This window comes from Coturnix japonica, chromosome 1, assembly GCF_054131305.1.
Source record: "Coturnix japonica strain WE chromosome 1, WE-NBRP24, whole genome shotgun sequence".
NCBI classification, from domain to species: Eukaryota; Metazoa; Chordata; class Aves; order Galliformes; family Phasianidae; genus Coturnix; species Coturnix japonica.
In genome coordinates, this window is record NC_140663.1 from 54303465 (window position 1) to 54326267 (window position 22803).

General features: G+C 36.2%; 1 protein-coding gene across 21 annotated transcripts in view; it reads right to left on the reverse strand.

Annotated features, from left to right (window-relative positions):
* The window catches only part of ERC1 (ELKS/RAB6-interacting/CAST family member 1), a 273756-nt gene that overhangs the window by 188998 nt on the left and 61955 nt on the right, over positions 1 to 22803 (reverse strand). For 11 of the 21 annotated variants that reach the window (XR_014936209.1, XR_014936213.1, XR_014936212.1 and 8 more), the window contains exons 4-7: positions 12658 to 12732; positions 10550 to 10705; positions 8810 to 8893; positions 6698 to 6865 (exon numbers count right to left, since the gene is read on the reverse strand). Coding sequence is in view for 13 of the 21 variants with exons in the window: in XM_085521048.1 (XP_085377174.1) it covers positions 6698 to 6865; positions 8810 to 8893; positions 10550 to 10705; positions 12658 to 12732 (483 nt within the window). In the remaining 8 variants the exon portion in view is untranslated. The remainder of the gene's footprint in view (positions 1 to 6697; positions 6866 to 8809; positions 8894 to 10549; positions 10706 to 12657; positions 12733 to 22803) is intronic. The other 10 variants (XR_014936211.1, XR_014936216.1, XR_014936215.1 and 7 more) reach the window with 1 other exon arrangement.

The following is a 22803-nucleotide window of genomic DNA, read 5'->3' on the forward strand; positions in this document are numbered from 1 at the left end:
GTCAAATTACAAAGGGATTCTGAAAACTAACATTGATCTGAGACTTCAGTGTACTTCAGTTTGCAATAAAACAGTTGTTATATAAAGTAGGAGACCAGATGATGAAAATAATCAGCTGTTTTTTTCCCCTCAAATTACATCCAATCCTGTACTTCTGATATTGTTCAGTCTTACGCAATACAAGTTTGGTACCTTTCTCTTCAAAGTAGAAGCCAGTACGATAACAGCAGAGGTTCTCTTACATGTAGGAAAATTGGCTCTTTCATTTGAAATGTTACTAATGTTAAGAGATTCGCATTTTCAACATTAGTACCGCACAGTCACTTTATATTATATTCCAGATTTATTGAGAGTCTTAACTCAGCCTGGACACAATGAAAGTGGTCACTTCAGATCAAAATATGGAAAGCAGATTGCTTTACAAAAGCTAAGAGTAATTTCACTTAAATAGCAGCAAATTCGTTTAAATGTAAGGTGCTTTTTTTTTTTTTTAATTTTATTTTTCCTGTAGGATGCAGCCTTGTGTTATAGATAAGATGGAACAAATGACATACAACAGGGTATTGTGGGTGCATTTTGGACAAAGAAATGTACTTGGAGCTCCTATAGTCTCAGCTGCCTTTGAAAGACTGATAATTCTGTGGTATCCTCAAACTTCAAAACTGCACACTGGGAAGCTTCACCTTTTTTTTTCCTCTACACTTCGCTTGCACAAATGAAACACACAGCCCATAGCACAAAAGAAATGGGAGAAGAACTCAGAGCTATCTGAATATAAATTTGATGAGAAGAAAAAGGTCACCACAGAGCACAGACTAATCGCAAAGATCATTGTGGAACATGAAATCCAACACCAGCAACCAGCTCAAGAGACCAAAAGAAACCCACTGACCCCTATCCACTCGACATTCAGACAGAGCTCAAACCTGCCAGCCTGGCTGCTAATCTTATTTGACAGTACCAGATTTGGTTCCTGTTAGCTGAAGCCATTACAGGATATCAGTCACACAAAGTAAACAGGGTGATCACTGAGTTTCTTGGTCCTTCTACATAGCATAGACAAGAACTGAAAAGACGATGTGGACAACTCCAGCTAGAGAGTTTAGGTAGACACTTTGCTTATGGCATTTTGAGCAACATTTAGTTGTGGTTTTTTTTTTTGTTTTTTTTTTTTGTTTGTTTTGTTTTTTTTTAACACGATATTATTATCCCACTTTATTTCAATTTACTAATGGAAAACCTGCCTCTAAGGCTCTTCATTTACAGCATGTTATGTCCACAAAAGCCTCTGTTATCTTGTTTGATTCCTTTTACACGGAGCAATAAGTTCTTGCCGCAGGGGAAAAGACCTGCCCTGTTCTACTGAGCAGCACCACAGTCCTGCTGCCACCTTGATGTCTGGAGCTTTCCCACTTACACATGCATTATTAAAAGCACGTTCCTAACCTCTCACCTAGCAAACTGTGCATGGAGTACATTTTGTAGTGATATTAGAGAAACAAGCAGTACCCAAATATGATATGTAGAATTGACAGTGGTTGTAATAAGAAGTTTAGCAGGCAGAGCTGGCTTTGTTTTCTTTAAACTAATGCAGACTTAGAGACTGATTAGATATGTCCTCCTCTGCACGTACTTAATAGTAAAGCTAATAATCATTTTCATTCATACTTGAAGGGAAACTGTAAATCTCTCTCACAGAGTCTCAGCACTTGTGTTACAAAATATTCAAGATATTCCAGATGCCTACAGTATTAAGAAAACACAGAACATCAGCAAACAGAAGTTTATCCACAAAAGCTTTCCATTTACTGATTAATTATTCTCTTTGAACTCTATATTAGCTTACGGTTTGGAGCAAATTGCATTCCTGGTTTTATTTGTGTGAGGTCCCTGCCTAGGAAACCACAGAAAACACTTTCTGGAATATTTTCAAAGGCTGGCAGGACACACAGCCATTACCTTAACACTCTTCCTGGCAGAACACTGCACTTGTTTATTCATGTCAACTCAGTTTATGTATGGCATCCTCCCACAGTGACAAGAATTGAGGGCTCTTGGAGTCAGGTGATGCCAATTTCAACAAAGTCCGCTTAAGATTTTCTCTGCACTTGGAAACAACTGGGCAAACAGCTACTGAGGTGCTGATGCCCCTTCTTCTGACTTTTGTGTCTTCGATGGCATTGTCTTAACCTAGGGTTAACCAAATTGCTTTCACAGTAATAGCGTGCCATGCCTTTATGCATGGCACCAAAGTCTCAGCACAGCTCAGGCATCTGCTAGTCCCTCACTTAACAATATGCTTGCTAACTTTGCCTACACATACCACCCAATTTCTCCTGAAGCTTTAGTAAAACAAACACATTAGTTGCCACCTTCAACACAACAGCCTTCCTAGGAACAACAGGTTGCTCTTCTCATTCAGGTACCAGACATAAGATTTTTCAATTTCTCCACTGTAACAAACACGTATGAAAAATCATGTTGTGAATCACTGATCTGCCTTCACAGAATCTACCAGTAGCAGTAAATTATACTCTCTAACTGTTCCTAATCTATATAGCCATACACACAGCATAGGGGATTCTGAATTTCCAAGAAAAAACAGAACATCAATAACCTCAATAACTACCACAGTTAGCATAGGTAATGATATAATATTTAAACTACATTTATTCTTATGCCCTTTAAAACATTACCAGTTTATAGCTTAGGGACATCATTAAAATGTTTAAGAGGTCCACAGTGAGTTTCAGAATTCACTGATGAGCTTGAGATGACAGGGCTTAGGTTCCACATGTATTTTTTCTCATTTTAACCATCTCTAGCGTGCTGTAGCAATCAGGCTATTATTATGATGCTGATAATTAGCAGTAAGGTTTATGACATTGTCAGTAATGTCTAGAAAAAACAATACTTTATTCCCAAGATTGATTGATTTTTCTTTCTAGTTTCTTGAGTCACCTGCACAAACAATGTCATAACCATTTGTTTCGATCCACAAACAACACCATGCTCTGTTCAGACAGATCAGAAGGTACAATCTTCATACCATTTATCCAGAGCCTGATTTCTCTCAAGTGGCAAAACATTTATTCCATTTATTCTCTGTTGCTACCTCTACACTACTGCCAGCAAAAAGGACAGACAGAATATCAGCTGTGAAACGTGCTAAGAGCTTGCTATGGCTTCTAACAAGGCTCAGCTACTTTTAAAGCAGATGTTGAAGTGAATACAGAAATAATTAAGAAATGCACAGGAGATGATTGAAACTATGTTTAGTGCATGGGGTGAAATTGTACTTTTATGACGTATCAAAAACCTGGAACCACATTTAAAAAAGAATAATTTCTGTGACACCCAATTGATTCTGTGATTCTATGACTGACAAATTAGAAACCCAAATTGAGTTGTTTCCTTGATAGCATGGTCAATAGTTAAAAACAATGAGGGGTATTAAATATTTAAACACAGCCAACTCAGTTTTGTGAACTGAGAAAGTTTGCAGGTGTCAAAACAGATCTTGTTAGAGACACCCAGCTCCAACTAATGTGCTCCTCCTCAGTTTGGGAGTTACTATAGTTCTTAAATGCCAGTAAAAGCCCCAGGAAAGAAGGGCCTATAAGAGCATTCTACATTCTGATAATACGCTCAAAGAAAACAACATTGTTCCTGATGACTTAATGTTTTTTTGTTGGTTTTTTAACTGAATAAAAATCTGAATTTACAATATCAAATAGACCAATTACAGTATCATGTCAAGCAGTATATAAAACAGAAAACTCTCACTGATGAATCTAACAACTCATTGAAGCCACATACCAGACAGCATTGAAATAAGCAGAAGAGCTCATATAATGCAAACTTTATATGGAAAAACATCAAAATAAATGATTGTTTTATTTACAAAAGGATTGCACACATTTAGAGCTACTTTTCAAGTTTCCCTCACAAACTGAGAAGTTAACCACAATATCTTCCCCACCCAATAGACCTAAAGATAAACATCCCACAAATAAGACACTATTTTTTGTAGTTCTGGTAATGGCAGGTGTCAGATCCATTTTTGATACACTTGCACCAAAAAGGTAGGTATTTCCATGCCCACCCACAGCTCTATTAAAGAAAAAAAGAAAAAGGTTCATGAAGCCATGCACTTTTCTCTCAAAATGTTTATTTTAAAATGACTGTAAAATATCCCTCCTTTATGAAGATCTCTGCCAATATATGGCAGAAAATGTATCTCTTTCATACCTTCCAACATTCTCCAGGCATCTAGAGAGCCGCTCTGGAGATAATTTAACACTAGCCAGTGTCATCAAGAATACAGTGAGATCAAGCAAGATCTCAAGCAAGATCTCATGCTCCTATCCTATTTCCAGCAAAAAGCATTCTATAGAAAGATATGCATTGCTTTAAGAAAGAATTATCTCATAGGATCCAACAAGCATCTTAATGATGCAGCTTATTTCCTTATTTGCATCTTATGATGCAACTATATTTCCAACTTATGCTTGAGAGGGTCACTTGTGGAGACTTAAGAAAGGTAAGATGATTTAATTGGATATTCTTGACAGAAAACTCGACAAGTTTTTCAAGTATGAAAAAGATGTGATCATCTTCCAAAAAGTATATATATCTTGTTAGAATTACATAAAAATTCTCAGAAGCACAAATAGGTAACTCTAAATATTCAACTTCACTCTGATACAATGAAATACCCTGATGAATCAAAGGCACTTAGTATGTGTTTCTACGTGTTGCTACATTTCACTATGGAAAATGCACTAGACTGTATTTGAACTACTTTTCCAGAGAAAATACACCATTTATAGCTCTATAATCCACTTAAATCTATCAGAGAAGCATCGTGCTGAAACAGTTTTGTTAATGTTTTAACTCCATAGCAACTACTTACTGAAAGACAAAGACAGGAAGACTGACTGAAAATTATCTTTCCCTGTTAGTGTAGATGTTGTGTTCCAGTTATAATATCTGGAAGGAAACAATATGAATAACCTAACAGCAAAAAGTAGAAAACCTCGCTGTCCCTCCTTTCAGGCATATTTTATTAAGAGAGACATGTCACGTTTCAGAAATAGAGTGAGATGATTTGCTTTTGCGATGACAATCTCACTTGGAAGAAATCAGCAAATATTTTCAGTGATTATTTAGTTAATATCACAAATCAGAGAATAGCATAAAATGATTTTTACATTAAAAAGAAACAGCTACCATGGCCTTCAGCTAAAGAAAAATCAAAATGTCTTGAATAGCTATCGAGAGTAAACCCCAAGGTTATCTAACAATGTCTTTTTGTTTTTAAATAATTTGTTTAAATTATGCAATGTATTTCTACCTTTGTAAATTTGTCACAATACTGATTTAATACTTTTATATTACTTGCAATCAATTTAACAGATGAAAAGCTGCAATTCTTAAATTACTTTTTTAACCTAATATCTACTTCCACGTTCGGTCATCCCAAATTATTTGCCATCTCAAACTGTCTGTTAATATAACTGATAGTTCTCATTTTCAACTTATGCTTAAAACCGTAATATTACTGCCTTTGCTTCTGATTTGGAGATGACTCTGCGGATCCTCTCTGCACTGGTTCCCTAACTCAATTATGTTTAATAGCTAAATATACTCTCTCTCTCTGTAAGACTTGCTTCACTTCGTCTTCCACGGTTACGCCTACACCTCTACTGCATTAAAGGAGATGTCATTTCAGTCTCTACCTAAAACTGAGAATAATCAGAAAAGCATTCTTACATCACAAGGTATTTTCTGTGTAATTTGATTTCCACAGGTGGTTAAGGCCATGTACACTCTCACAGTCATTGAACATGACCGAAGGAAATCTGAACAAGGGTAAAAGGTTCAAATAAGTTCTCTCACATTCTCGTAACATGGAATCTTTCTACCAGTGTCAGCCACAAACTTGTGTGCTTATTTTATAGTTTGGCTTTTTGCTGGTTTAGCTGTAGCAATTCAGATATTTTTTTTTGATGCATGACTGCCATCTTTTGGGCTTCTCCTAACACTACAGTCTTCCATGGCAGATGCCAGAAATGCCACCTTCACATGTCAAACTTGTTCTTCAAGAATGTCCAGTAGCAATAAATGCTTATGCTAAAATTATTGTCCATTTGATATACAAAAATATAGTTATGTCTTACATAATATGCAAGTTTATTAATCATTTATTATAATAGTTTTGAAAACATTTTTCCCTTTTCTTGGGATATGCAATGAAACAGGAAAACACCCACCATTTCAGGTGTAAGCGCAGGCTTACACACAAGAATTCCTGCACATGCTGACAGTAGTAGTAAAGCCACAGCAAGCTGCATTTGTTTTTTTCCCCTCTTCTCTAGCTACAAAGTCGCTGAAAATAAATCCCCCTAGCTCAGGCATTGTACTTCCAATTCAGATGTACATAGGAACAATAATGTTACTGAATTTTGTTGTGCAAATGTGTATTTGTCCATAGGAGCGTGTGTGCACTTACATTTCTTAACCCTCAGTTCTTGGCCAAGAGAAACCAAGCATACAAGCAAAAAAACCAATGTGCACAGAGCAAGCAATAGCAAATCATTATGGGATTATATAATTGAAACAGGAAGAGAAAAAAATTATGCTTTTTATCTCTTACTGTATGGAAAGTCAGTAAGTGCACAACTGCCTGTTTTACCTCTGTCTGCAGAATGGCAGCTCTTTGCTCTTTAGCTGTAAGAGACTCTTTCAGAACTTCAATATGCTGCTTGCTGTCAGAGAACTGATTCGTGAGGGTCTCCAGCTTTGTCTGCAAGGCTAGCAACTCTGTGTCTTTGCGTGACAGCTCCTGTTTCACCTGACCAATCTGAAAAAGTAAGAAAAGATGCAGAAAGGAAAAGATAATCAACAATTTTTACCTTTACTACAGCAAAATAAATTCATGCAACTAGCAACATGCAGAAGGATACCCTCAACTTGTCTCAGAATTTTAAAGCCTTCAGTGATCTTGAATGGAACGCCAGCAAAAATGTGTGTCATAAGCAGATGGTACAAGGAAAAAAGGGGGGAGTGATAACATTAACAGTTAAGAAAGGTTCATTTCAACAAAATCAATCTTAATCATTGTCCAAAGTACTGACCCAAATCAGTTAGTTAGCAGGGAGTTTTTAACTTCATGAAGGAAAACTGCACCAGGAATGTACTCCTACCCTGTAGGTGTCAGAAAAGATATCTAGAGGCTTCTCTTGTATATTATACAGCAAAGACAGACATCTCTCCAAAAACTACAATTTTTCCATTTTTTAACTTCACTTTAGTGACACAAAAGAATTACAGCACACTAATCCCAAAAGTGTTAATGTTCAATGCTTTAAATGTCATAAACCAAAAAAAACCAAAACTATCCAAGTCATTTTCAATTTTGGGGAATGTGTCAAGAACAAAATTAAACTGACATAAACTACAAATAATCAGAATAATTAGAAGTCTTGGGTAAACGTGCTTTTATCTTGACAGCACTGTATTAGTAAAGGGCTACATTCTTCGGCAAAGACTAATAAAAGGGTATGAAAAGATTTCATCAAGGACTATAGTGTGTTCCACTGTGAAATGAAATATGGAAGAAGAGGGAGGTAGAAGGAATAAGGAGAATTAGTTTAGAGAACTGTTAGGTAGCTTACCTTTCACTTAATTCAAATATAATAGGATTTTAGTAAAAGCAAATATGCCCACAGAATGAATTCAACATTCATTTAAACGAGATACAAAAGTATTGGCGGTAGCAGGGCTATTTCTGCCATCAGCTACTGACCAATGCAGCCAGTGGTGCAGTACTCCTAGGTACAGCAGAATAACTGGGATGATGTAAACTGCTTACGGTTAGCTGTGAATATATATATTTTAATTTGATCAGAGAAACCTTAGAAACTTTAGATGACACACTTTTTCAATTACTAGGTAGCACAAATTATATATTTAAGCCACTTTGCTCCTCCTTTAAAAGGAGTATCTCTCTGCGGGATGGGCCATCTTAGAGATGTTTACCCTAACTACTAGTGTTTTGATGAAATTTCCTAATCTGAAACAAACTACATTCCTTTACATTAAAACTCCCGATAGTACAGCCAGGTAATCTTTTTAGAAATCTATTTCAGAGAAATAAATTCACACTGACAATGTGTTCAAGCTCTCTTTAAAGAATGTAGTGGAATACAATCCAAGCTGCAAAGGAAGTTTAGGCAGCATTAAGAGCTCACATCTCTCTTCTCCTTGTGACAACATGACCACTCAGCAAATACACTATTTTGACAGTAAAATTAGTACAAAGATAAATTCATGCTGCTAAATTGAAACAATCAGTTTTTATCAGTTTTTAGGAATTGTTCAGCTTCTGACTTCCATTTTCCTGTAAAAAAAATGTTTGGAAGGTTCAGCATGTGATTTTGAGACATTATCAAATTACTTTTATCCTACTAGTTAAAGTAAGTCTCTTTGAAAGTCTGGCACCACAATGGATGCTGAATACTTTTAAAATGTGCTACAAAGAGGAGAATATCTTACTTCTAAGAATTAATCATACCATTAAAAAGCAAGTAAGAAAACAAATATAAACATTCAATTGAAGAGTGATGTTATGGACACCAGAACCATGTGAACCAAAGGCAGCAACAGGGTCGAGCAGGCTGTTAGTTCTATGGTTATACAAAGTTGTAAAGAAGGTAAGAGAAGAAAAGTTACCCCAAAAGCAAGAGAGCTAGAAAGCCCCAGTGCATGGCCACTGCACACAAAAGATAAATCTTACGGCAGAGACCTCGGCCTGGAGACCAGCCACTCTTTTTTTCAGGTCCTCCCCTTGAACCTCTTTGGCACTTAGCTCTTCCTTCAGTTGTTCTACCTGTCACGACATGGTTGTGCTTTTAAATATTTATCATTTACCATCTTCTGCTTAGCCTCTTGCAACCAAGTAACTGAAAGTGACAAAGAACTGAATAAAAGCATCAACTCCGGTCACTCATTTTCTCTTCCATTCTCCATTAAAACTTCTAAATGTTGTATGTCTCTGTGATTTGATGTAGGCTGCCAGACAAACATTTGATTATGAAACAAAAAATGCATAGTTACAGTTATGTTTATGTAGGTCAAATATTGGGCACTTCACCCAACAGTTTTCAAACTAGAATTCATGTGGAAAGGTAAAGGGAGATTTTGCAGTATAGAAGAAAAAAATTAATGGTCAATATACACTCACAGTTGAGTATAAAATACAGTAGTGGTAAGAAAAAAGAAAGAAAAACACAGATTTTGTACATTTAGAAAACAGAGCTGGACAAGATGTTCAGGCACATTAAACAGAAGAGACCCAGAAGATATCAGAGTAGCTGATAAATATACAGGAGCAGATGGAGAGGAGAAATACAAGTATTGCTAACCATGGAAGAAGAAAGGAAAGAAAGAAGGAAAGTAAAAAGGGATAGAAAGAAGAAAACTGTCTCTCCATTCCCAGTTTGGAACTAGCAACCCTTCAGTTCCTAGAGGCAACACAGTGGGATAAAAAAAAACTAAGTGTACAAGAACGGATGTGGCTATTTTTAAAGAAACCAGTGAGTGGCAGAAGCACATACTCAGTACATGCTTCTATTTTAGGTCAAATAATACTTTTTCAAGAAACTTCCTCCAGCACTCTTTTTTGAGACAAGTAACTTCAAGCAGGACAAATCCAATAGATTAGAATCGTTCATGATGTGGAAAAATTTTCAGCTTCCTGTTTCAGAGATTTGTGCACTACTTTTACGAAGTATGCACAGGGTAACTAAGAAAAGCAGAACTACTGAAAACATACCTACATTTACTGTACTAGATGGCCTAGATGTTGGGCTTCACTACTAAACACTTCGAGAGAAACAAAGAAGGATGCGATATATGTCTATTGTACAATTTCAGCTGTACACTGACAATACACTAAGTCTGTATTTGTTATTTTGCCTGAGGACCAACATATCACTGGCATATTTGTCCTCAGTCACAAATAGCCCCAAGTGTATAAATTAATGTTGGCACAACCACTGTTGTAGAATCTACTCACACTGTCTCCACTAGTAGAAGGGGAGTGTAATGGAAAGAAATTATACTGACTTGATGTTCTTAGTCTTGGTGTAATAAACCATAATATATTCAAGGGGTGACAAAAAGAAGCATATTTTTTTCAGTAGGCTACATTTTAAAGGATAAAACCTGTAACTATGATGGATCATCAGTGTTCTACAGATGAACACAAAATACTTCTGGAATAAAAGAAAGTTACAAATATGGCAGTAAAAGTAGAATTTGGGTCACTGTCTATTGATCCACTATATTAAAATTTGAATTTTAAATTTTTCTTAATATTTAAGTTATTTTAGTGGCTCCAGAGTAATACACAAATAAACTCTATTTGCCAGTGCTAGAATGGGAACCAAGATCCTAAGTAATTTCCTTAAGTGAATATGAAGATTTATCTCATTTCTTTGCTATAGCTCATTTTATCTTATTACTGTCACTGCTTACTCAATACCTTATTTTTCATGAATTTGGAATGACTACGGTACACCTCCATTTGCTTCATTTCTTCTTCACGCTCCTCTGTGCTCAGAGCTCCATTTGACTTCAGCATCTGAATCTCCTCTTCCAAATCCCGGAGGCCACGCTCCATGGAAGATATTTTTGAATCCTGAAGAGGATTAGAAGAGACAGATAGTGATACACAGTTAGATGTTTTGATAATATACTACAAAAGCAGTAAATGAAATAATCTGTTGGACATGTATCCATCCTTGAAATTTCCTCAAGTTCTCACATAAAACAATCTATATATCTTTGCATGGTATCTGTCTGGGTGCACAAAGACTCATTTTTCAATGTTTTTTAATACCTTCCAAGGAAAGCAAGAGATTATTACTGGAAGGAAACATGGCTAGGGGCAGGGACACAGCATACAAAGAATAAATAAAGGACTATGAGGAAAGGTTGCCTTGTAATGCTAAGTCCAGCATAAAACAGAGAAATTTAATTCTAACTGGATGAGCAGCAAAACATGACTGTAAGTATGGCAGGAAAAAAATAGTTTGTGCTAATAGTAATTTGAGTGAGGTCATAAACGGAGAACAAAAAAAGCATCTTAAGTAAGGCAAAGCTGCAACAATCTAATTCTGAATGATAAAGTAGCAGAGATTCTTGAAGTGTTCTGGATAATACACACAAAATATAAAATATTTCTATTGCTAAAACGTATACATCTGGAACAATGGAAAAGTTTACCTAACATTATTCTCATGATTTTAAAGAATCAATAGAAAATTTCAATCTACTTTCTTTGTTATCTCTTTAGAAGTATTATGTGTTGGAAAAGCTGAAATAGATTAATTCAGGACACAGAGCTCCATGCATACTTTTTACATGCATGTGCATTTAGGAAATGCTATTCTTAGGGCAGTCTTTCCTTTTCTTCCTTTTTTGTATATATTTTTTTTAATCTCTGGTTTTCCAAAATATTTTCTTTTTCTTGAAATACTGATTGAATTTGAAGCTATCCTCCACTTTTTCACAGACAGATTCTTCATCATATTTTTTGATAATCAAAATACAGCTGAATAAAAGCACGAAAGACCTTCAAATGTAAGTTTTTATCTAGGAGTTAACATTGTTCTATCAGACCACTATAAAGATGTAGTTTGATCTCCTGCTTAATTTTTGATGTTAAAGTTAAAATTGGTTAAAGCAGACTTTCACAACAAAAAACTACAGTGCTATGTTATAATTTACAACAGTATTCAATTTCAGCCCTCACATCATTTCCAAGAAATACCTGTGTTTCCTTTTAGATCATAAGACTGCTTATTGTTACCAGATGGTCAGTTAGTTTTCACTGCTGTGGACCATAAAGAAGAATAACAAAAGAAAGACAGTAGAAGAAAGGCTCCAGAGTAAAAAGATGAGAAATGAATACAGAAAATACTGATGGAATGGAATGAGTTGGAAAGGAAAAGGGATAGAAAACAACAACAAAAAAGGGACAGATAGAGAAGGTGGAAGAAAAGGAGGCCATGATAATGCAACAGAACAGTTTGCAAAGACAGCTTCCAATTTTTAACTGCATCTGCCCAGACCTTGTGTTTGATGTACTTTATGGATGATCCAATAAGAAATACAATTATACAGTCCACTTGTAGCTGAGCTTTTGGCAAACTGCCACTGCTCCATTAGATATCTGAATTAATAGCTGAAGAATTTAATCACTAATTCATCCAGGAAAGTTAAGTTTAGGATGGCATACAGACCCCATTCCAGTTCCTTAAGTGGATGCTGTGGTTGGAAATTGCCAACATCATTGATAGACAAAAAGCAAAAAAAAAATGGCATTTCAAAGGTTGATACTTTAAAAAGAAAGCAACCCAAATAATCATAAAGACCTAACAATCCATCATATCATTCTTGTAAGTACAATAGACTCCAGACTAACTGAAAGGAATATATATATGTGCACACACATACATACATGTTGTTTGTTGTAATTATTTAATTGGGAGATTGACAGAAGAATAAGGCATTTGAAGCAGTCTATTTTTGTATGAAAACCCATTTTACAGAGAATATTCTCCCCTGCTGGCTATATGCAATGTTTACCTTCATCTCAATAACAGTTTGCAGAGCCTTTGTCTTAGCTGAGTCAGGAGCATTTTCAAACCGACGATGTATCTCCTATGTGAGAAGAAAACAAAGCAATAGTTAGCCTAAAGGTATATTGTCCCATTTATCAACTACAAACAAAACTAGTACAACCATCTCTTTGTAACATATGGCATAATTTAGAAGCTTTCTGAAGTTACCAGTTCATATATTCTGTTTTATGAACTCTTATATGAAAAGGATATAAAAAAGCTCTTTCAATAGAATCACCATCTCAATGGTATAGACACAAAAGAAACTGCATATTTGACCACCCACTTCCTCAAAATAAACTGTTGAAAAGGTAGCTGAATACACTAAAATAAAGCTATCATTTGCCTGGTGATCTAAACTGTTACTATTAAGTTACCTACTGTTGGATTAATCTAAACTGTTAGTATATTCTCACAGAAGGCATACATGTCAATTATTTAACTAGGTGTGTACTGAAAACAATAATGCTGTGGTTTCAACAAGCTGTAGAGTGTAGCCGGTAACTTTTAAAACCTTTTTACCCCGTAGCAGCAACATTTAATGATGTATGAAGAAAATCTTTCTCTACTGGAGCTAGAACATAGCTTAAAGCACAGAATTGAATATTATCTTGTTTTGGAAGATTGGAGCATGCAAACAGGAGGTTAGAAATGTCCTTGGTTATTTCCATTTATGAGAATGTATAGGACTAGCATGTTTCAGAGAGCTCTCAAAGAAATAAAATGGAAAAATAATAGAAAGCTAAAATAGTTTTTCCTCTCATATAAAGTAGGTACATATTTCAAACTGAACAAGTGCAAATACAGGAGAAACAATAAATATTGCCTTATTATTTTTGTCAAAATATTATCCTTACATCAACACTAACATTAAATGAAGGCACATGAATACATTTAGAACGTATTATATGACTTAGAAGTACATAAGAGTTCATGCATTCACCAAACAGTGCATTGTTGGAGAAATATTCAGATACATTACTGCTCTGAAATGGCAGTCCTGTAGTTTCTGATGAACTCTCAAGATTGTTATATCTGTGCTTGAAGTGAGCAGCAACACTTGAACCAGAAAGAAAATGACCTCTAACTATTCTTCATAAGAGACTCACACACTCCCCATGTATAGTTGGAATAATACAAGTATAGTTACATGTTGCTGGAATAATACAAGTATAGCTGTAAATAGATAGCCTAAAGGGTATCTAAGAAAAGACACACCAGCTCCGAGGCCCTCACTCAAGAGAGATAATATTGAGACTCACCACCAGAACACCACAAAGGAGCAATCCCCAGAAAGAGATGCTACCTTAGTGGTCATCGGCCCTTAAATGGGATCTAGGAGAGGTAGAGCTAAGCTCCACCCCTTCTAGGAGCACAGCTGAATTACATTCATCTGTGCTCCCACAGCTGACTTGTCGCTTGCCTCAGATGGTTAATCAGAGGTTGAGGCTGTGATCAACAGTTTCCCTTACACCCTACATCCTTCATTCCCTCCTTTGAATTCTCAAAGCCTTTTCCTGTGATTCTCAGACTGGGAGGAATAGACAAGGTAAGGAACGCAGTGGCCTTTTTTAAAAGGTACATGTGGCACATTAAGTGAGAGGATATTTGAGAACACCCTTTGTAATGTGCATCCTATGTATGTGCTATAATACCAAGTTCTTCTGTAATCATTATTTGGCTATGAGAGCACAAATAGAGGATACACATGTAAACATCTCAAAGAGTGCAGCTTAGCTCCTTTGAGAGAACTATCCACAGCTGAAGATACCCCAGTCACAGTTGTGGATGCTTTCAAACTTCATGTCCACTTTAAAAAAAAAAAAGAAAAAAATACATAGAGGAAGAAAAAAGGGGTTGAGTCACCCTCGTTTCAGGATTAAAAAGTTGCTTTTACTCAGGTTTCCCAACTTTAAAATACATGCATGGGCAAAGGAGAATAATTCTGAAGACAATTCCTCACCCTTTTGAGCTTGAAAAAAAGGATCTCATTCTGAATTACAAGAACATTCACTGAATTCAGAAAGTTATGTCTCCTTGTAACATTAGTTGAACAACCATCAAAACACTGTTACTGCAGAAGAAAATATAAAAGGTTGATAATAGAACAGAAATACAAAGAATTCCTCTGGACTTTTAGGAAATGAGAAATAGAAAAGAAAACATAAAAATAATATGCCAAAAATCTGTTTTGAACAATATACTTTTTAGCAGTGCATTTGTATACTAAATGGCTTCCAGTTGTGCAGTCACCTGGGAATAAACAAGGAGCTAGTACTGTGGGAATGCAATAGGTGGAACACCAACACCCGAACACCAGTTTCTAAAGGCATGCTGAAACAAGACTGTCTCCTTCCCACATTGCACGGTAATTTCCCAAAGAGAAAACCCTTCTTCTAAGCTTTTTCATTAGAAAAGCCTGTATCTCCACCGTCTGATGTAATGCTTAACACTTCAACAAAGGAAACGTCCTACTTCTATCATCTTTAATAACTCCACTGTGCTCTGGGTGAATTATAACCTGCTGAAAAACAACACCTCTCAACTGCACAATAAGGACATGATTTTGGAAGCATGCCTATGAATCTGAAGGGTCTGAAAACAGGGCTACAGTCACACCAAATCTCCCTAGAAATCTAAATGTGGCTGCTGGAGGAACATTGTGCAGAAGCATCCTTCTTAATTGTGAAATGTAGATTTTGCACTTATCTGTGTGGCAGAACACAGCGATATTAACATATCACCAACATTCTGGTTCTATTGTGGACACACACCTCATAAATGGTTGATAATTAGTACTTCAATCTTCATAACAGGACTCCATGTAATAATTCAATCACAGGGCAATGCCCAGATACTGTGATCAGAAAAATACAGTCCTTCCAACCAATCCTTCATTCCTTGTGAGTTATCTGTTCTGATAAGTAATTAAACACTCTTCCTTTCGTCTGCTTTCAAATCAAACTTATACTATAACAAGGGATATATATTTTTAATTTTCGTATGTTTTAATATTTTACACGTCCAAGTATTTCTTTATTAAAAATAAATAAATAAATAGCAAAGCAGATAAAAAACCCAACAACAAAACAAAAAGAAAATAAAAAATAAGCTACTTGTGCCCACATCACCTGACATATGTGTGCTTCTCACCATTACTTACTGTTATGGTTAAAAATATACCTATGATTCTTTTTCAATAAGCCAATGGGAACACCTAGCCGCCGGTTATTATAACTGTGTTGCCAAGAAAATTGAAGAATGCTGTATTTTCAAATTTGTTCCAAGTTTTGTGTTTAATACCACGTTATTACAAGATAATGGAATAAATTATTTTACATAAACAGAAAAAAGATTTATTTGGAGTGATACCTTATTCCCCTTCTGGCACTAACGCTACCACTACAGGTGTGTGCCAACTTCATGTGTCTGCATCTTAAGAAGGATGTTGTTATAATGAAGAGAGTCCAAAGAATGACTGCAGGAACATAATCTATCTTCAGAATAAAATAAAAACAAAACTAATTATGGCGCAACTTGCTCACAATCTTGAAAATGCCCACAGAGGCAACAAAGATTCAAAATGGATAATTCTGGCCAAGCTATGAGATTCAACAGCTAGAAACTAAAGGCTAGAAATAGTCAGAAGGTTTAAACAGTGTGGCTGTCATAACCACACCTGAGTTTAGCACTTCAACATTATCAATTTTTAATTAAGAGTAGCTATTTTCCTTTGAAAACAGTCTACTTCAAACAAGACAGAAGTTAAAGATATGTACCTTTTTGCCTTGCATTTGCCAAGTAGGTCTGCAATGTAGCACTTATCTGTGAGAAACAATACCATAACTTTCTATCCAGCATAATTACATACAACTGCATATCAACTGTCCTAAGAACACTAAGTATGTGAAGTATATTTGTGATGAAGTAATTTCCATGCATCTTAAATATTTTAAAAATAGAAAATTATCTTGTTTTCTTTTCTTTTTTTTTTCCTGATAAAAAAGTGCCAAAATAATTGGGAATCAGATGTCAGTTAAGAATAGAGGAAGTCTTCAATACTGGGTAGTATCAGCACCACACCCAAAAACTATTAGTATATACACATGCATATTAATAAAGGAAGGAATTTAATCACAGCCTTTTCTTCCTGAATTACATGCTCATATCATTCATGGCAACTCCCTCAGTTAGTTCTGCATCTGATTTTGCAATGGTTTTGGAAGAAGCACAAAGGTGCACTTAAAACGAATTTTAAGGGAGTAGGTTTTATGCTTAAAAACACAACTTATCTTCCAGTCTCATCACAAGACAAGCACTTCCCAAATGCAGAGGAGAACATCATCTATTTCCTGCAGAATCTACTTAATCAGACAGTATGCATCATATGGATAATAAGGAGAACATTTTTTTGAAGTAGACTCTCTTTCGTACATAAATTTCTTCTTAAAGAATGACATAAACAATGTGATCGCAGTTAAAAACTTAGCTGATCACTCAGGAAATAACTTGTACTTTTCAATCTTAAGTGGTCTATTCGTGACTTGATATTAATTTAATATTATTTTCTCTACAGGATCTTTGCATTATTCAGTGGACAAGACACTTGTTTTTATTCTTCAACCTGTAGTCCAGGCCTAACTCGGAGAACATGATACCTTTTGTACTTAAAGCTTTGTTCCTCAGGTAGCTTTTCTGTCAACCTTTCGTTTCTAAGTCTTTGAAAGAATTCAGCAACCCAGTACCTACTAATTACAATGAAATGCAAACGCTATAAAACAAAGAACATTTTTTCATGAGCATACTTCAGTATTAGCATAAAGAAAAATTGTTAATTAAGAAGTTATTTAATGTTATAAATGGATCTATAATTCTGTACAGCGGCGAATTACACCGGACTAACTTGATTTTCCTCCACAATGAAATGGCTGACTGTGTGGGCAAGCAGTGAGTGGTAGATGTTGTGTATCTTGATTGCACTGAGGTCTTTGACATGGCCTCCAAAGATCCTTGCAGCCAAATCAGTAACAGTTTGGATATGTGGTTCATAAGGAAGATGGAAAAGTGTCCAGACTGTCAAACTCAGAGCGTAGTGATCAGCAACAGTAAGTCCAATGGATGGCTACTTACTCCCAGTAACCTTCAGAGGCCAATACTGTGGCTGATAACACTCAGTGCCTCTACTAACAATCCAAGGTACGTAATAGATTGCTCTTTCAGATGGTTTGTAGATTATGCGACATTTGCAAAAGTCACAAATTGGTTGTCAACAGTGTGTCCTGGCTGATGGCAACTGCATCCTGGGCTGTATTACTAAGACTATACACACCGGGAGAAAGCAAGGAATTATTTCACTAAATGGCTCTTGTGAGATCTCTCCTGGAGCACTGTACCCAGTTTTGGCCACCCCAGTGCAAGGAAGACATTGAAAAGCTGAGGAGAGCCCAACAGACAGTCACCAAGATAAACCCTGTTTAGAACATATGACATCAGAGGATATGATGAGAATACTGGGTTTGTTCAGCTGCAGAGAAAAGGCTTGGGGGGAATCTTAGTGCTGTCTAAAGCTATCTAATCGGACACTGCAGAGAAGATTAAGAAAAACTCTTTACAGAAGTGTGCAGCAGAAGTATGAGAGCCAACAGCAAGAGATGCAGCAGAATAAGTTCTGACTTACAAAATGGAAAAAAAATAAATTAGAAGAGCGATCACACACTGGAAGAGAAGCCCAGAGAGGCTGTGGAAACTCCATTAGTGTAGAGGCCAAAATTGAGCATTGCATGCAACATTGAGGTTGCATGAAGTGACTTCTCAAGAACTCTTTCAACCTACTTGACTCTGTAATTCTGCAGAATACAAATATTTCTGCTAACTGGGACCAGACAGTGATCAAAGTATCGAAATTGTTTACATTCACGATTATTATGAATATTTTTCAGAAACTCATCAAAAACTATGATATTAACCCTTACTTTAGCAACCCATAAAATTGAACTAAAAAAAAAAAACAACAACAACAAAAAAAAAAAACACCAACAGAATATGGAATAAAAATCATCTATAATACATCTGATTACTGTACAAGCTCTCTTACTAAAAATACAGTTACAGAAATTTAGAACCAATAATCATGGTAGCTCCTTCATAACTTGCTTCGCCATTTCCAATTTGTCTTACTTCCTGTATTTGTAAACATAATCAATGTAATTCCCTGAGAAATAAATCGATCATATTAATAATGAGCATAAATTTGAAAGATGTGCTGGAAATTCCACACAAATGAGTAACAGATGGTGCCAGCTGCTTTGAAGCTCAGTTACTCCTAGTTATTCATCTCCATGCTTTGCAATTCTATGACAGTTCAACCAGTGATTCCAAAATCCAACCAAGAACTCAAACATTAGGACACACAAGATTTCTTTACAAAGGCATCACATGAACTGAATACTGACCCACACATCCTCGTTCATCTCTATGATCAGATCAGCAGGAATGAAAAGCAAAATCCCATAAAACTCCAGCATAAGATTAAAAATGAGAGAGACCAAACTAACTTATTAGTTCTAAGTGGTAAGTCATTATGCTCAAATCTGACAAGAGAAGTGTGAATTCCAAGAGCGAAGGAAAAGTTGATTAAAAATTGAAATCCTATTTGTTTTTATTATAATTTATAATTTAAAAATCTAATTGTAATAGAATTTCGTTTACTTATGTGCTAAGAATACTTAATTCATTCCTTTTTTCCCTTTTATTTAAGGAGCAACAAGCATATATTTTCTACTTGTTTCTTAAAATTAGCTTCCAAATTTAAATGGCATTTTTCAAATTCTGCTTTTATACTTTTTGATGCTACAAAGCTTCCAGTTTTCAGATACAAAATTCCACAAATATCACCTCTGCTGAAGAAGGGTACAGGATAAGGTTAACTCTGACAAAGAAAATGTACTTGAAGATGTAACTGGTCAATAACGTTATGTAAGACATATTGACCAGCAAGATCTTCAAATTGAACAAAATATCAAAAGACATCAAGCCTTAATTATTTAAACTTATTAACTCTAGCCAGGTTTCCGTCATTGTAATTGTTTTAGATGGCTTTTAAAATCTCACTTCAAGGGGACAGAAGTACTAAAGTGAACTTAGTTACAAATTTTGCCTTGTTTAAGTACAAAAAAAAATAACAAAAAAACACCAACAAAACAGCTTTATTGAAGCTGAATTTTTGTGGATTATTTCGCATTGATGAGATCATAACTATTACACAAAAAAAAAAATACCACCAATCAGACACTCTCATAGATGACTGTAGCTCTGCTTTTTGCTACTCGCTTAAAACCTATCCATAATTAAATAATTGCTGAACAAAGCTGGAATTTTACTTAAATCATGCCATTGTAGTCCCACACTACAATGGCAACCCACTCTTAAGAATCAAGTCTTATTTAAGTTGCAAAATCCTGGAACAGGGATAGAAGTGTTCTTTGAGATCACTCTAATTGCTCTAATTAAAATTTCTAAATCCTTCTTCAAGTCTGGAGCAGAAAAGGGTAAGAATTGCAACACTTGCATGGGAAAAGAACTTCTTTGCAAAACTTGTCACACTTAATTAAAATCTGCTCAGATAAGGCAAACAACCTTTCTTTTCATGAAGCATTATAAAATGGCAACATCACTCTTCAGCAGTACTCCAATGGCAGGTATAGATGGCACAGCTTACCCTTCTCAAAGAGCTCCATGCTGCTCCTGTTTTGCTGTCTCAGTATCAGATTAGATAATACAAAGCCAAGTCAACTACATCTATATTATAGCCTTATGCCTCTGCTTTCTGGAGCAGGGGAGGTGCCAAGAATGGGTACTCACAGAAATTTTGTGTTTGTTCCCATAATAAAGTAAGCACTGTTTGATTCAAAACAGCCACAAATAAGGATCAGTCCTTGTAATAAGGCCATGCTAGATAGATAGTCATACACTTCACAAACAGGACTTTGTTTGCTTGCCATTTCAATACACAGTACAGATGAAAACAAATAATAGCTTTTTTCTGCCATAACCTCTTTCCTTAAGCTCCTTTTAAATGAGTGTCCCTATGAACAATCCATTTCAGTGATTGCTTTATATACAAAACCATCCTTTATCTGGTAAGCACTATATTCCTAACTCCTTAATTCTGTTCTGCACTTGGTTGTATTAGAAGAGCAGGCCTGGAATAACAGTTCAGAATTTTCCTACGTTTTCTAATTTTTGTTTGTCATGTGAAGCTGTTTCCTTCTCTATGATGTTGTATGCTGTCACTGTCATCCTTATGCTGACATCTCAAAGAACATCACTCCACCTCACCTCCAACATCCACTTGGCCTCAAAATTTGAGCCAACCACTCCCTTCCCCCAGGAGAATACCAATTCCATCACCATTTAACTTCAAGGGGCAAGGACCTGCAGCTTAAACTGAGGGAAAAGGGGGAAATGTACACTTGTGAGGTCCCATCTGCAGTACTGCGTCCAGGTCTGGGGCCCCCAGTACAGGAAGGACATGGAGCTCTTGGAGCGGGTCCAGAGGAGGGCCACTAAGATAAATGATCAGAGGGCTGGAGCACCTCTCCTAGGTTGAGGGAACTGGGCATGTTTAGTTTAGAGAAGAGAAGGCCCCGGGGAGACCTCACTGCGGCCTTCCAATACTTTAAGGGAACATATAAACAGGAGGGGAAATGTCTGTTTATGAGGGTGGATAGTGATAGGACAAGGGGAAATGGTTTGAAACTGAGACAGGGGAGGCTGAATTTAGATATGAGGAGAAAGTTTTTCACACAGAGGGTGGTGGCACACTGGAACAAGTTGCCCAGGGAGGTTGTGGATGTCCCATCCCTGGAGGCATTCAAGGCCAGGCTGGATGTGGCAGTGGTTTAATGGTTGGTGGCATATATGTATATGGCAGGGCGTGGGGGGGAGGGAATGAAACTAGTTGATCATTATGGTCCTTTTCAACCCAGGCCATTCTATGATTCTATGAGGCTTCTTGGACAGCAAATCAATCTGACCCAAGTCATTTGTAGGGCATGCATATCCTTCATTGTAAGTATGTGTTAGAATTTTCACAGGGGAAGAGAAACTAGCACTGTACACAACCTCTGCATCTTCTCAGGATAAGCCAAAGGTCAGGGCAATGTGCTATCAAGACTTTGAGTGCATGTTATACAAAACATTATATGTTGAAAGCCTTCAAAGGAGTAACACGTAGATACCAAAAATGCACAGTAACCAATGGAAAGAGAGAATCCTTGGGAACTTTCCTTCATACATCCTCCTCAGTTCTCAGGAGAGAAGACATCATCTAAAGGTATCACTATCTGGGCATAAGGAATACAGTGACATGTCAGTACATTCTGGAGATTCCAGTTAGTGTATGCCATCACAAATTTATATTTGGCTTGTAGTATATACATGCTTAGTATCAATCCAGAGGTGAACAGTTATCAGATTAACCACTGTTGAAAGGTTGGTGTTGATATCCCCAGTGAAAAAGTAAGAAAATGGGACAACATTGCTGAAGTTTACTGTATCTGACAATAATATACACCGAGCAGCTTATTTTTGTTCCCCCTGGGTAGAACAAATACAGATGGTTCTGTTTTTATCCTTTCTTCTAGGCAGATGGGAAATTTGGCCTATTTTTTTTCTTCTCCAAAAACTCAAGAAGTTACCTCTTTATTGAATGTGACATTATTAGTGCATAATCTCAGGTCTTTGTTCAGATACGCATATTCTTAAAGACAGATGGTAAAGAATAATTCAAAAGAGAAAGGATTAATCGAGTTGGTGGGATGATGTTAGACTGTCCTTATCAAGTAGCTTGACCACAGTTCTCTAACACCAGGCATGGATGCAATGACAGCCATGCTAATGTTTTGTGTACCTATTACTGTGCACAGTGGAGAAAAATATATTTCCACCCAGTTCATCTAACATTTTGGAAGGAGTGGGGAGGATGTCAAAAGGAGCACAGCAAGTCTTGTTATCTTTAGAGCTATGTGCTGTCACTGCCACCACTGATAATTCCACAGCAGGTGAGTTTGGAACAATGAAATGGCAGTTAATGTCACTCAGGAGTTATTCT